This window comes from Salvelinus sp. IW2-2015, linkage group LG6.1, assembly GCF_002910315.2.
Source record: "Salvelinus sp. IW2-2015 linkage group LG6.1, ASM291031v2, whole genome shotgun sequence".
Lineage (NCBI taxonomy): Eukaryota > Metazoa > Chordata > Actinopteri > Salmoniformes > Salmonidae > Salvelinus > Salvelinus sp. IW2-2015.
The window spans coordinates 16,446,209-16,459,172 of NC_036845.1; the positions used below are offsets into that span (position 1 = coordinate 16,446,209).

The window sequence follows — 12,964 nt, forward strand, 5'->3', positions numbered from 1 at the left end:
TCTTCACGTAATCACTAGTTAACCTAGTAATATCATCAGCCATGTGTAGTTAAGTAGTTTGTCCTGTGTTGCATATAATCAATGTTAATGTTAATGCCTGTTAATTTATCATCGATTCACAGCCTACTTCAACTTCGCCAAACGGGTGATGATTTCACAAAAGCACAATCATTTCACAAATGTACCTAACCATAAACATCAATGCCTTTCTTAAAATCAATACAGAGAAGTATATTTTTTTAAACCTGCATATTTAGTTAAAAGAAATTCATGTTAGCAGGCAATATTAACTAGGGAAATTGTGTCACTTCTCTTGCGTTCAGTTTGGGCCACCTGGCTCGTTGCGAACTGTTAACTAATTTGCCAGAATTTTACATAATTATGACATAACATTAAATATTGCTGTTACATTGCACAACCTTCAGACTTAGGGTTGCCACCCGTTCGATAAAATACRGAACAGTTCCGTATTTCACTGAAAGAATAAACGTTTTGTTTTCAAAATGATAGTTTCCGGATTTGACCATATTAATTACCAAAGGCTCGTATTTCTGTTTATTATAATTAAGTCTATGATTTTATAGAGCAGTCTGACTGAGCRGTGGTAGGCAGCAGCAGCCTCGTAAGCATTCATTCAAACAGCGCTTTACTGCGTATGCCATCAGCTCTTAGCAATGGTTGAGGCACAGCGCTGTTTATGACTTCAAGCCTATCAACTCCCGAGATTAGGCTGGCAATCCTAAAGTGCCTATAAGAACATCCAATAGTCAAAGGTATATGAAATACAAATGGTATAGAGAGAAGTAGTCGGCGCRTCATAATTCCTATATTAACTACAACCTGAAACTTATTAACTGGGAATATTGAACCACCAGCTTTCATATGTTCTCATGTTCTGAGCAAGGAACTTAAACGTTAGCTTTTTTACATGGCACATATTGCACTTTTACTTTCTTCTCCAACACTGTGTTTTTGCATTATTTAAACCAAATTGAACATGTTTCATTATTTATTTGAGACTAAATAGATTTTATTTATGTATTATATTAAGTTAAAATACAAGTTTTCATTCAGTATTGTTGAAATTGTCATTATTACAAATGTATATAAATAAATTAATCGGCCGATTTAATCGGTATCGGCTTTTTTTTGGTACACCAATAATCGGTATCGGCTTTGAAAAATCGGTTGACCTCTACTTTGTATGCGTCTCTGTGTAGAGTAAAGATAGTCCAGATTTTTTTTTTTTTTTCTGGTTGCACATTTAACATGCTGGTAGAAATTTGGTAAAACAGATTTAAGTTTCCCTGCATTAAAGTCCCCGGCACTAGGAGCGCCACTTCTGGGTGAGCGTTTTCTTGCTTATGGCGGAATACAGCTTATTCAATGCTGTCTTAGTGCCAGCCTCTGACTGTGGTGGTATGTAAACAGCTACGAAAAATACAGATGAAAACACTCTAGGTAGGTAGTGTGGTCTACAGTTTATCATGAGATACTCTACCTCAGGCGAGACAATAGCTTGAGACTTAGATATCGTGCACCAGCTGTTATTTACAAAAATACATAGTCCRCCKCCCCTTGTCTTACCAGACGCCGCTGTTCTATCCTGCTGGTGCAGCGTATAACCAGCCAGCTGTATGTTGATGGTGTCGTCGTTCAGCCACTTCTCCGTGAAGCATAAGATATTACAGTTTTGAWTAAGTCATTACAACATCATACCACTTTGCTTTGTCCATTCGGGCACACTGATTGGCTGAAACCCAGGAGGCTGTGATAGACAGCAGAGAAAGGGAGAAATCACCCTAAAGTGACTGTGGGGAAGGTTACATGCATGTTTCTTTTTTATAAYTAAGGCCATGTTTGAATACGCCAAAAACGCATCCTTCCTTCCTTAAAATAAAATAATCACCGATATGGGAGGGTTGRATTGGTAAAAGAAGTGGGGTGCTAATATTCCTTTCGCTTATCCGAGCACATGCATGTCAGTGATTACCTCAAGTCAGTGAGGAAGGAAGGATGCATGTAGTCACAGTTGGTACAATTGAGTGTCGCTKTACTACAGATGTTTCCAAAGCAAAGTGGTACAATGTTGTAATGACTTATTTGCTTCCCTTTATACTGTAAAGTGTGGATTTGTTAACCTGGTGAAAGCTTGTACATGAGCTTCTCTTTTTCAATCTTCTTTTTATCTAGACCTATTTCCCCTTTTTATAAATTGCMGACTCAAGCTAAACTGCTTCTTCCTCTTTTAAAAGGCTTGTAAAGATTTTCTCCCTCAACCACCCAGTATGATGRCGTGTCATTTGTCAGTCCTCTGTCACTGGTGTGAATTTAGCTCACTTGGTTGCTTCGTAATTGACATGGCATAGGGCAAGAATCTGTGAAATGGCTGGTTTCACATTAATATTAATATGGTAATGTTGGGTTATATCCTACTTCGGTTTWTATCCTTGACAGGATTGAATGTGGAACAATCTGACTGTTAGCAATTTAGCATTTTTGCTCCTGCAGTATTGGCATGAACAATATTGCATTGTCCTGTATGCCACTTCACTGCGGTCCTCCTGACCAGATCTCTATTGTTTACCCCTTCCGCTAACACTACCTGAACAACCTTAGGTGTTTCGTAAACAGCACAAACACATCCAGGATCAGGCTAATAGCAAATGCTTGACCAGTGTATTGTTCTGTCTGTGACCTATGACCCCTGTGTATCCCTTCAGGTGAAACTGGTTCGTCTGGTGGGCATCATGCTGCTGTTTTATGTGAGGAATGAGCACGCCAAGCACATCTCTGAGATGGAGGCAGAGACCGTGGGCACCGGCATCATGGGTAGAATGGTAGGTGGTGTGTGTGTGTGTCCAGTGAGGGTATAGTAGGAGTACATATCCTTGGCCGCTAAGCGGTCTGTAATCAATTGCTTAGCAGTCTTGGCAGTTTAGAGCAGGAGGTTGGCTGGCTAGTTTCATTTAGCTTCCATTTTACAGTTGGATAAGGAGTTATATTGCACCGTTCTACCTCCAAACTCGGCTTTAACCAGAGTTTAGAAAACCAGTGTTTCTCACATTTGTAGCCTCAAATACACCAGACTTGGAACCCAGGTATGTTTGGAAAACACATTGGAATTCCTATTGTTCATAGAGCTATTTTTTGTATACAAACAGATGTCAAGTTCGGGTGATGCGAGCGCATCCCGGTACCTACAAGCTCTGTAGCAGGATAGCTAACGCTAAAGTCGGACCTTGACAAACTTAACAGTGAGTGAGTGATGACCGTGAAAACACACAAGACTGATGGCTATAGCTATGTTCAACAAGTTGATTATTCTTCTATCTTTATCTAGCTCCGTTTGTGATATTTTACCTTGCCTCACAGGCTTGCTAGCTAACCAATCATCTGACATCTGTAATGTTGTTGACAATAACCATCTGATTCCGTGTTTGTTAATAACTTGCACTAGTTGTATTTGAAGTTGCATGTGATCGTATCCACTGCTAGATAACAAAGCTTGTTCTGAAACCGTACTGCTTGTACTACTTTTCATGACGCAGCAGGGAAATGGTTTGTTCTGTAAGGGCACATAATATAAAATGTTTTACAAACCTCTCTCCTCAGGGAAACAAAGGTGCTGTGGCTATCCGCTTCCGCTTCCACAACTCTGACATCTGTGTGGTCAACTCCCACCTGGCCGCCCACATCGAGGAGTACGAAAGGCGCAACCAGGACTACAAGGACATCTGCAGTAGGCTGCTTTTCCGCCAGCAGGACCCCGCGCTGGCCCCACTCACCATCATGAAGCACAAGTATGAACAAGTCTTTAGTACAAAGCAGTATTTCCACTTTTCAGGGTTGTGTTCATTAAGGCCAAAACATTTAAATGAGCGTTTCTTATTGGATATGTTTTGGGTCGTATTCATTAGGGCACACATTGATAATATTTTGCAAAGGAAAACAAAAATGAGGTTCTTATTGGACGAGTCCAGATAATCCCTGCCTTTTCAGTCTGTTGTTTTTGTTTGTTATTTTGTGCCTAATGAACAGGACCCTGGATTTGGTAGTTGTGGTGGTACACCATGCTTTGTATTTATTCCGGCATGGTGACATTTTCTCAAGGGAACAAAATAGCGAATGTATTATGTAAACCTTTGATCACAAGACCAGTGCACCTTGCCAATTTCACATAACTTTATAATGGCTTAGGTGAACATTTGAAATGAATGCAGTGTTTTGATGCAGTTGTAGAGTGGGATGAGTTCTAGAACCACATGCAAAGCCACCGTTTTCCGTATTGAAATATAATTATAGAAGAGTAGTTATATTTCTATGATTTTCCATATTCTCAATGCATCATCTTTTCCTTGCTTACAGTGTGGTCCTATGGCTGGGAGATCTCAACTACAGGCTAAGTGACCTTGACATCGACAATGTGAAGGACTTAATCGCCAAGAAGGATTTTGAAACGCTGCACAGTTATGACCAGGTAGGTAATCTCAAGCCGCTTAACTTCAAGCCATTTAAATGTCTACTTCTAGGGTGCGTTCAGTAGGCAAATGTTGTAGAACATTGCAGATAGAAATGTCATGAATATAGCTGACATGATTCCTTACTCTACTTGTCAGACAGGCAGGTTTGTTCTTTGTAATATCTGAATGTTCCACAACATTGTTCCCATGGTCTTATTTATTAGGCTCCTAACTGAAGACAACTGATCTGAAACAGGGAGGTACTACCTGAAATTGTCCAATCAGAAACACAAATTTTCCGTTGCAAAACGTTTTGCTACAATATGCCCTAATGAATAAGACTGCTAATCTCTGTGTTCAGTGCCAGTCACATTACAACATGATGAGTGTGGTAATTGTCATGATGTCTTGTGGTGGCTCTGTGGTCCTCAGCTGAAGAGGCAGATCGATGAGAAGGCTGTTTTCGTGGGCTTTGTGGAGGGAGAAATCGGCTTCCTGCCCACTTACAAATACGACACTGGCTCTGACCAATGGGACACAAGGTAACTTCTCCTCTCTAAATGTCTAGTATTATCTATAAAGGCAATGGAGAAAACAATAACACTTTACTAAAAGCCTGCAGACATATTGCATTATAATGCCATTTATAATGCATCGTAAGAACATGTATGAACCCCTTATAATGGTGGTCTTATGGTTGTCGCATAATGAGCCTAAGACGTTTTGAGTTGGAATATTGATAGATAGGGAGACAGAATATATTATAAGCCTGATTATAATGCATTACAAAGGCTCATACATTCTTATAATATGTTTTAAAGCGTTATAGCTGTAGAATAAAGTGTTACAAAACTCTTAAATATCTTATTGCGTGGAATCTGTCTCCGAAATGTCTTAAAGTTTCATGTTTCACGGCCCTCAGTGAAAAGTGTCGCGTGCCGGCGTGGTGCGATCGGATCCTGTGGCGAGGCAAGAATGTGCGGCAGCTGCACTACCAGAGTCACATGGACCTTAAGACCAGCGACCACAAGCCAGTCAGCTCCCTGCTGGTGATGGGGGTGAGAATTAGTTTCCACCATCTGTCCTTTGACCTCTTAGAGACCATGCGGTTTTGGTTGGTTTAGCCTGGTGGTCATAACCAAAGATTCTTATAGATAACCCAAGATTGTAAAAGGCCCATCTGAACAATCTTAGTCACACTATGGGGCAGAGCAAGCAAGGTGATGGGAAGAGTTTCATCTTGACCAAATATGGGAATTCCCTTGTGGAAGTGTTTTTTTATTTAATTTTTAAAAATGTATCCTTGTGACCAGTCTGAGTTTCCCCCAGAGCCATATAATTAGAGTTCAGACAACTTTTAGAATTGTGCTTTTGAGCATTTAATTTATCCATTCATGACAAGTATTTGGATTCTAATTCTAGATGTTCTGTTGCATGGCATTTTTTAAAATGTTAAACTAATGATATGCATCTAGTTTCCCCTATTCATCTGTGTTTTAACCTCCCTTCTCTGCTGTTTCTTCAGATCAAGCTGGTGAACGAAGAGTCTTACAAAAAGACATTTGAGGAAATTGTGCGCTCGCTGGACAAGATGGAGAACGAGTGCATTCCGTCCGTAACGCTGTCCAGGCGAGAGGTGAGTGGTCAAGAGTTAAGTGATTCTACTGTGAATTGTTATTGATGAAGAATATGTTAACATTTCTCTGGTCTTTCACAATGCACAATACAACATTATCAGTGAACATTGACAGTAGCAGAACCTTGTGAACAACGCTTATCATATGAGCTCTGCTCTTTACGAACAGGAGTAAAATTTAGGGAAAACGTCTGTGCTACATGTACAAATTTACATTTTTTCCCTTAACATTTAAACTTCAAATGACGTGATTTCACAATTCAGATGTGGTTCTGTGTATAACCGCTAGGGGTCAATGCAGTTCAATCTACTGCAGGCCTGCAATTCCTACATACTGGTCGTCACTAGTTACCACAGCCACAAAGTAATAAAGCCAGCCTATTTCTACAATTGATCTTCTTAAAATGTGATTTTAAACCTAACCCTAACCACATTGCTAACCTTAGTCTAATCCTAACCTTACGTTAGGTTTTCATGAATTTTTACGCTATAGCCAATTTTGACTGTGTTAACTAGAGGAAACCCTACCAGACGGTGATGTATGACAGCGTGTTCATACATGTCCAACAATCTGTTGTTAATGCCACGTATGGTGTTTGAGAGCATGCGCTTTGTACTTGCACTTGCAGAGCAATTATTGTGCAATTTCTCCATCAGGGCCGTCACGGTTTTTCGACATGACATCTTGTAGTCTGATTCTAGATATGCCATTTAGGATATTGAAGCCGACATCCCCTACCATTGACAATGGCTGGATATCAACTGTAATCATTTCTGTAATCAACGCTGTGATTTTCACACCCCTACTCCCTACCTGTGAAACCTAATCCAAATCACTCTCCCTCCCCAGTTTCACTTCAAAGATGTGAAGTTCATGCAGCACCAGGCAGAGACTCTGACCCTCCACAACGACGGGCAGGTCCCGTGCCAGTTTGAGTTCATCCAGAAGCTGGATGAGCCCACCTACTGCAAGCCCTGGCTCACCGCCAACCCGGCCAAGGGCTTCATCGCCCAGGGTGAGTATAGCAGGACTTATGGCCCTATTCTTTCTTCTGCGTTTTCTTGAGGTCAGCACTTGTTTAAGGTGTGTATCAAATATGTCAGAGTAGAAGTGCTCATCTAGGATCCGGTACCCCCCCTGTCCTTGTAATCCAATTTATTGTGATCTCAAATGTAAAACTGATCCTACATTATCACTCCTACTCTAAAACATCTGATACATACAGCCCCAGATCTAGAGTTTGGCTGGGTGAAAGCAAGGTTGCCACCCCATTACGTTCTTCAACCTAACTAATTCAGATCAGTGAGTACTTCAAGGAAGGTCRGAAGGCATTTCTGAAGTATTGGAACAGGGCCTAAGACTTATATTTCAGGAATGGATATTAATTTATATAAACACCTGGCCTCCCCGCTATGTTAGACATAATGTCATGAGCTCTATGACATATGAAGCGAGAGATCATAGCTCTGTTCTGAGTGAATGATAGATTTGAGTTTTCCCTGTGACTGCAATTGATAGAGGCATTTTCTCAACTCAGTGTTTGATGGAAGGGAAGCTATTTCAGATCTGTCTAGCACGAGAGACTTGTAAATAATGGCGATATCTCAAGGCTTAGGATGGAAGGAGTGGTGGATGTGCCTCAGTGCTCTTTGCCTCTCTGGGTCTTGCTGATAGTTTGTTTTTTACCGTTTGTCTCATTTAGTTCTGAAATTGTCAATGTAGTGATGCAGCTATAAATGAATAGGGTTCCCTTCACACATTCATGTGCAGTTAGTAATGCTTAGTGTACAGTACATCCTTTGCTTGTGGTTCGTCAACAAGTTTCCAACACAGCACATTTACATAGAGCATGATCATGTTCATTAGGTCACGCAACAGAAAACATTTTCAAACTGAATAATTTGTGTTTCTTATTGGACATGTCCAAGTAGTCCCTCCTTCAGTTTGTCAGTGGAGTTTTCTTTCATTTGATCCCAAATGAACACAACCCTGTTCTTCTGTGTCTCAGGGAATTGATAATCAGGAATTGGTGCTTTTCTGAAATGTTCCTCCATTGATAAATCATTGAATTATACCTGATCCCGTCCATGTACTGTTCACCAAGGCGGCAACGTGGACATCGACCTGGAGGTGTTTGTGAACCGCTCCACCGCCACGGAGCTCAACGCAGGCCGCCAGCAAATCGAGGACATCCTGGTGCTCCACCTGGAGCGGGGAAAGGACTACTTTCTCTCTGTGTCGGGCAACTACCTGCCCAGCTGCTTCGGCTCGTCCATCCAGACCCTGTGCCAACTGAGGGACCCCATCCAGGAAATGCCCCTGGAGACCATCCGGGAGCTGGTGAGTTCAGTATAGCCAGCAAGGAGTGTGTTCATTATTGTATATATATTTTGCACTGGAAAATAAAAATGTGCGTTTCTTATTGAACAAATTCATGGTCTGAGTGAATACGATCCAGGTGCAGTCTGACTCTGAAGGCTGCTTTCCCATTCTTCACACTTCTCCAAAAGTGTGCAGTGGTCTGGTACATTCTCCATCGTGGATTTAAAAGTATTATATTGGTGTAACCTAAGCATTGGCTGAAGGGAGTTTCCACCATTGTGAAATATGGAGTATGCAAGTGCACACGTTGGGAGAAGGGTGAAGAATCAGCTGACCGTGGCCTGGAAATGTCCCCCTCTTCAAGGCTGTTTCATATGAAAAGCCTTGCCCAGAATAAAAATAATTAAAAGTGAAAGTGCTCTGGGGGGATTCTGTCCTGCTCATAATTTTTGTATGATTTTGTTTTCAGTTATCTAAAAATGACCAGGAAGTGCAAATCTTGAACTAGCTGCAGTCAAAATTCCCCCAATTCATTGAGACAAGAGACTAGACACATTTGCACTAAACATAGAAGCTAAAGTGAAATTCTGTTCGTAAACATTTCTCTATAGCCCCCACCATTTCCTTTTTGTCTTACGAAGCCTACATCTTTTGTAAAAACAGAAACTGTTTTTTGCGCTGTGTGAACCAAATAGGAGATTTTGTGTCTGAAGTGGGTTTCCAAACAGGGAATCAAATCACCCATTGGCCCAGAACACACTGTTGCCAGGGGGGAATATCCACTGGGTCATTAGTGTTGCAAAACAGCATGCTGTTGTGTACGCTAGAGCAACCCTCTCCAGAAACCTCTGCTTTTTTGTTTGATCTTCAATCAGTGTTATTCTAAAATTGACCAGATGAAAAKATGAATGATTCTGAGAATAAAGAAGACCAAAGATGTCTCACCCTTTTTTTAAATATTTGTATTTTTTAAATCTATGGCTCGCTAGTTATTAATACAGGCAGCATAAATAGCTACAACACATTGTCCTCTAAGGACATGTTGTTCAAGAAAGGTTAGGTCCAGGATTTAAACCCATTTCACTAAAATGTCTTTTTTTGTTTTTGTCTTCTTTCTAAAGACGTCGTCAGGTGATGAGACCAGAACCTTAATCATCGATAAGCCCCTGGATATCCCTAAAGAGATATGGCAGATGGTGGACCACCTATATCGTAATGCTCCTAAACAGGTCAGGACTCACCGAAATCTTTTACCATTTTCGCACTACTGAGCCAAACCTAGAACCGCTAGGTGCGTCATTGGATGCTTTTTTTGCCCCTCACTTTATACACAGATCTCCGCTACACATTGAATCAAGCTGTTTATCTGTCTCTCTGTGACCGCCGATAATTTCAGAACGAAGTTGACTACAAATACAAAGTTGCCAATGTCTTTACAATTGAACAAGAAAAAGATAAAAAGATGCATCAAATGAAAACTGAGATGATTGCATTAAATAATAAATAGGCCTACAGTAGACCTATAGGCTATATAGCCCTTAATATTTCAAACATATTGAAATCAATTGAATGTTCAGTCAATTGAGTTCTATTGATAGACTGCACTGCCTCAATATATTTCATGATTTGTAACGTGCGCAATGATGTGCCAAATGAATCTGTGATTATAGGGTAAGGATTAGAATATGCTGCCTCAATATTTGCAGCCATAAGGTGATATCTCTCTAGGAGCTGGTCTGTTGTCAGTATTGTGGAATAATTCTAATGTTAAGGTAAGATTGAAGATTTACATGTAGGCCGTCATTGTAAATAAGAATTTGTTCTTAACTGACTTGCATAGTTAAATAAATAAATATATAATATTGGGAAAATGGGCCCTGAGCTGTACTGGCCCTGAGCTGTACTATGCCTCCACAATAGTTGTTGCTGCCTGGGAGGGAGAATGTGAGAAGAAAAAAATCTGAACCAGTACAGCTCGGGTCGGAATCAGGGATTAGTTTCTTGACAATACACTAGTTTTCAAGGATGTTGGCTAGTACCTTTTGTCTACTTACCTCCCCTTTCGCAGTTAGTTGCACAGCCTCAAAGAATTCAAAGTGAGTTGGGCAGCTTTTGGCATCCTCCCAGCTGTGTGCAGACATATGTCTCTTTCACCACAGCAACCCAGCGGATTGAAAATAGGAACGTTTGGAAACATTCTATTTGTCTCTAGCAACCACCAACAGGCTGGAATGACTCAACAGAACGGTTTTGTCTTTGATGCCCGGTTCACTTTTTTGTAAAACCTGGCTCTGTCTGAATGTTAAGGGCCAAATAAATATATGTATTAGTTGATTAATTAAAAAAGTGAAATGCATAATACTCTACAATATTGACATGAATACAGTTCTACCAATCCCTGATCAGTTGAAATGCTGCTCCTTTTGCCAGCTACCTTTCTGTGTGCTTAGAAGTTGTGTTTACAGTACAACTCTATAACCTTTTGCCTCTATTTCTAGGGGGAACTATTTCAACAACCTGGGCTCCACAGTGAATTTGTGGCGATAAGGGATTGTCTTGACACTGGCATGCCAGACTTGCTCCGTATCCTTAACAACTGATATACACCTGGATTGTGTTCATTAGGCATTAAACGGAAGAAAAATTGCTTGAAACAGGGAAGGACTACCTGGACATGTCCAACAAGAAACGCTTATTTCATTTTCTTTTGTAAAAGTTTTCCATTTTGAGCCTTAATGGACACAACCCTGGATAAATTGAGACTTAGTGTCTACTCTGTATTTTTTTTAATGGTTGATGCCCCTTGACCCATGTTGACCCCTAGCTGGCAGTAACCACTCTGTGGCAGAAGCACTGCTCCTCTTCCTCGATGCCCTCCCTGAGCCTGTGGTCCCCTTCTCCCTGTACCAGCAGTGCCTGGAGTGCTGCTCCAACACCAGTCAGTGTAAAAAGGTCAGTACCAATTCAACTCACTCTTTAAAGTAGACATTACTTTTCTCAGTGCCCTATAGTAGGATATTCTGTATGTAATGATTGTCTACTGTACTAGGTCTTGTTCATTAGGCTTCAAATGTTCTGAAATAGGGAGGGACTAACAATTTTACTTAAAATAAAAATAATAAAAAACATTTTTTCTGTTGTGTGCTGTAATGAACCCAACCCAGTTGTGGGAAATTGGCTGTGACTTTCTATCATGTTGGGGTGTTTTAACTTGTCTATGGTATTGAGTGATGTTTTTCTTCATCCTCAGGTTGTATCCTTGTTACCTCAGTGCCATAAAAACGTGTTTAACTATATAGCGGCTTTTCTSCGCGAGTTGTTGAAGCATTCTACACACAATAGCCTGGATGTCAATATTTTAGGTAAGGTGAAATGGAAAAATGTGTAACACATTTTGCATTCTTATCAAACACACAAACAATTGACTGAATGTGTTTTGAAAGGGTTAAAATTAAACGTCATGGTCTTCTTGACCAGTACCCAAGAGGTTCAATGTTTGCAAAGTCGAGCAGTGCAAGTTTAAGATCAGAAGCCGTAACAAGCTTTCCTATTTGGTGGTTTCCATATGTGTCACAATATGCAATGAAGCAATAAAACAATAGGACCAGGGATTGTTGCGATAAAATGCCTGAAATAAAATGCCTATTCCAAAGGCCATAATAGTCTTTCTGTGCTGTGATACTGTGCATATGTATTTTTTTTACTTTTTCACCTTAGGGCAATCAGTTATCATTTATTTACTTAGTTGAAAATATAGCCTAGTAATACAATACTAGCTATAGCTACGATATTGGCTGTAATAATGCTGGGTCAGATTCTGGATTTGGTTCCTTTTTCAGTGTTCTATTTTTTWATAAAAAATGTATGATGCATAATAAAAAAGCGAACCTATTTAATCTTACATCAAGTGCCAGTTAGTAATTATTATGTTATTGACATTGTGCCCTGTGTCATCCCTCACAGCCACCATTTTTGCTGCCTTGCTACTGAGGTCACCCACGAAGCAGGACCTTGCAGAGAAGAGGAAGACCCAAGAGTTCTTTCAGCATTTCCTAGTCCAGGACCTCTCCTGAATAGAAGAGGGTGCTCCTGCTGTGTCATTTAGACACTATTTTAGTTTAATGTACAGCTCAGTATTTGTAAACAGTTCCTATTCATATAGATGGCTCTTTGTATATATCCAGTCAGTCAAATTGTTTAGGCCTACTCTCCTTTGATTTGAAATCAACTATGTTTTGACAAGCAATGTTTAACCTGTAAGCTGTTGATGCACAGCTAATATTCTGTCAGTAGCTGTAGTAAACTGACCATTTTTAATGTATGTATATTTACCAGTTTATTTAAAGAAAAGAAAATTGTGCTGTTTTGTGAAGGCAAAACCGTGGATCATTTTATATATGAAAGTATCTCAAACAGTTGTGGTTTGGCGATTTCATGTTTCTTTCCCATTTAGCAAGCAAATGGAAAAAGTTTGTTTGGAATTTAATTACAAATCAAATGATTGCTTTTGTAGCTTTACATTATTCTAAATTGTATATTTAA

General features: G+C 40.1%; 1 protein-coding gene across 3 annotated transcripts in view; it reads left to right on the forward strand.

Annotated features, from left to right (window-relative positions):
- The window catches only part of LOC111965206 (type II inositol 1,4,5-trisphosphate 5-phosphatase), a 30,502-nt gene extending 17,577 nt beyond the window's left edge, over positions 1-12,925 (forward strand). For all 3 annotated transcript variants that reach the window (XM_070444037.1, XM_023989240.2, XM_023989241.2), the window contains 13 exons: positions 2,724-2,840; positions 3,616-3,803; positions 4,369-4,480; positions 4,896-5,005; positions 5,386-5,521; positions 5,989-6,099; positions 6,950-7,115; positions 8,205-8,440; positions 9,544-9,651; positions 10,921-11,005; positions 11,247-11,374; positions 11,673-11,784; positions 12,386-12,925. In XM_070444037.1, coding sequence (XP_070300138.1) covers positions 2,724-2,840; positions 3,616-3,803; positions 4,369-4,480; positions 4,896-5,005; positions 5,386-5,521; positions 5,989-6,099; positions 6,950-7,115; positions 8,205-8,440; positions 9,544-9,651; positions 10,921-11,005; positions 11,247-11,374; positions 11,673-11,784; positions 12,386-12,495 — 1,719 coding nt within the window. In that variant the 3' untranslated portion in view covers positions 12,496-12,925. The remainder of the gene's footprint in view (positions 1-2,723; positions 2,841-3,615; positions 3,804-4,368; positions 4,481-4,895; positions 5,006-5,385; positions 5,522-5,988; positions 6,100-6,949; positions 7,116-8,204; positions 8,441-9,543; positions 9,652-10,920; positions 11,006-11,246; positions 11,375-11,672; positions 11,785-12,385) is intronic.
- Positions 12,926-12,964: the final 39 nt, after the last annotated feature.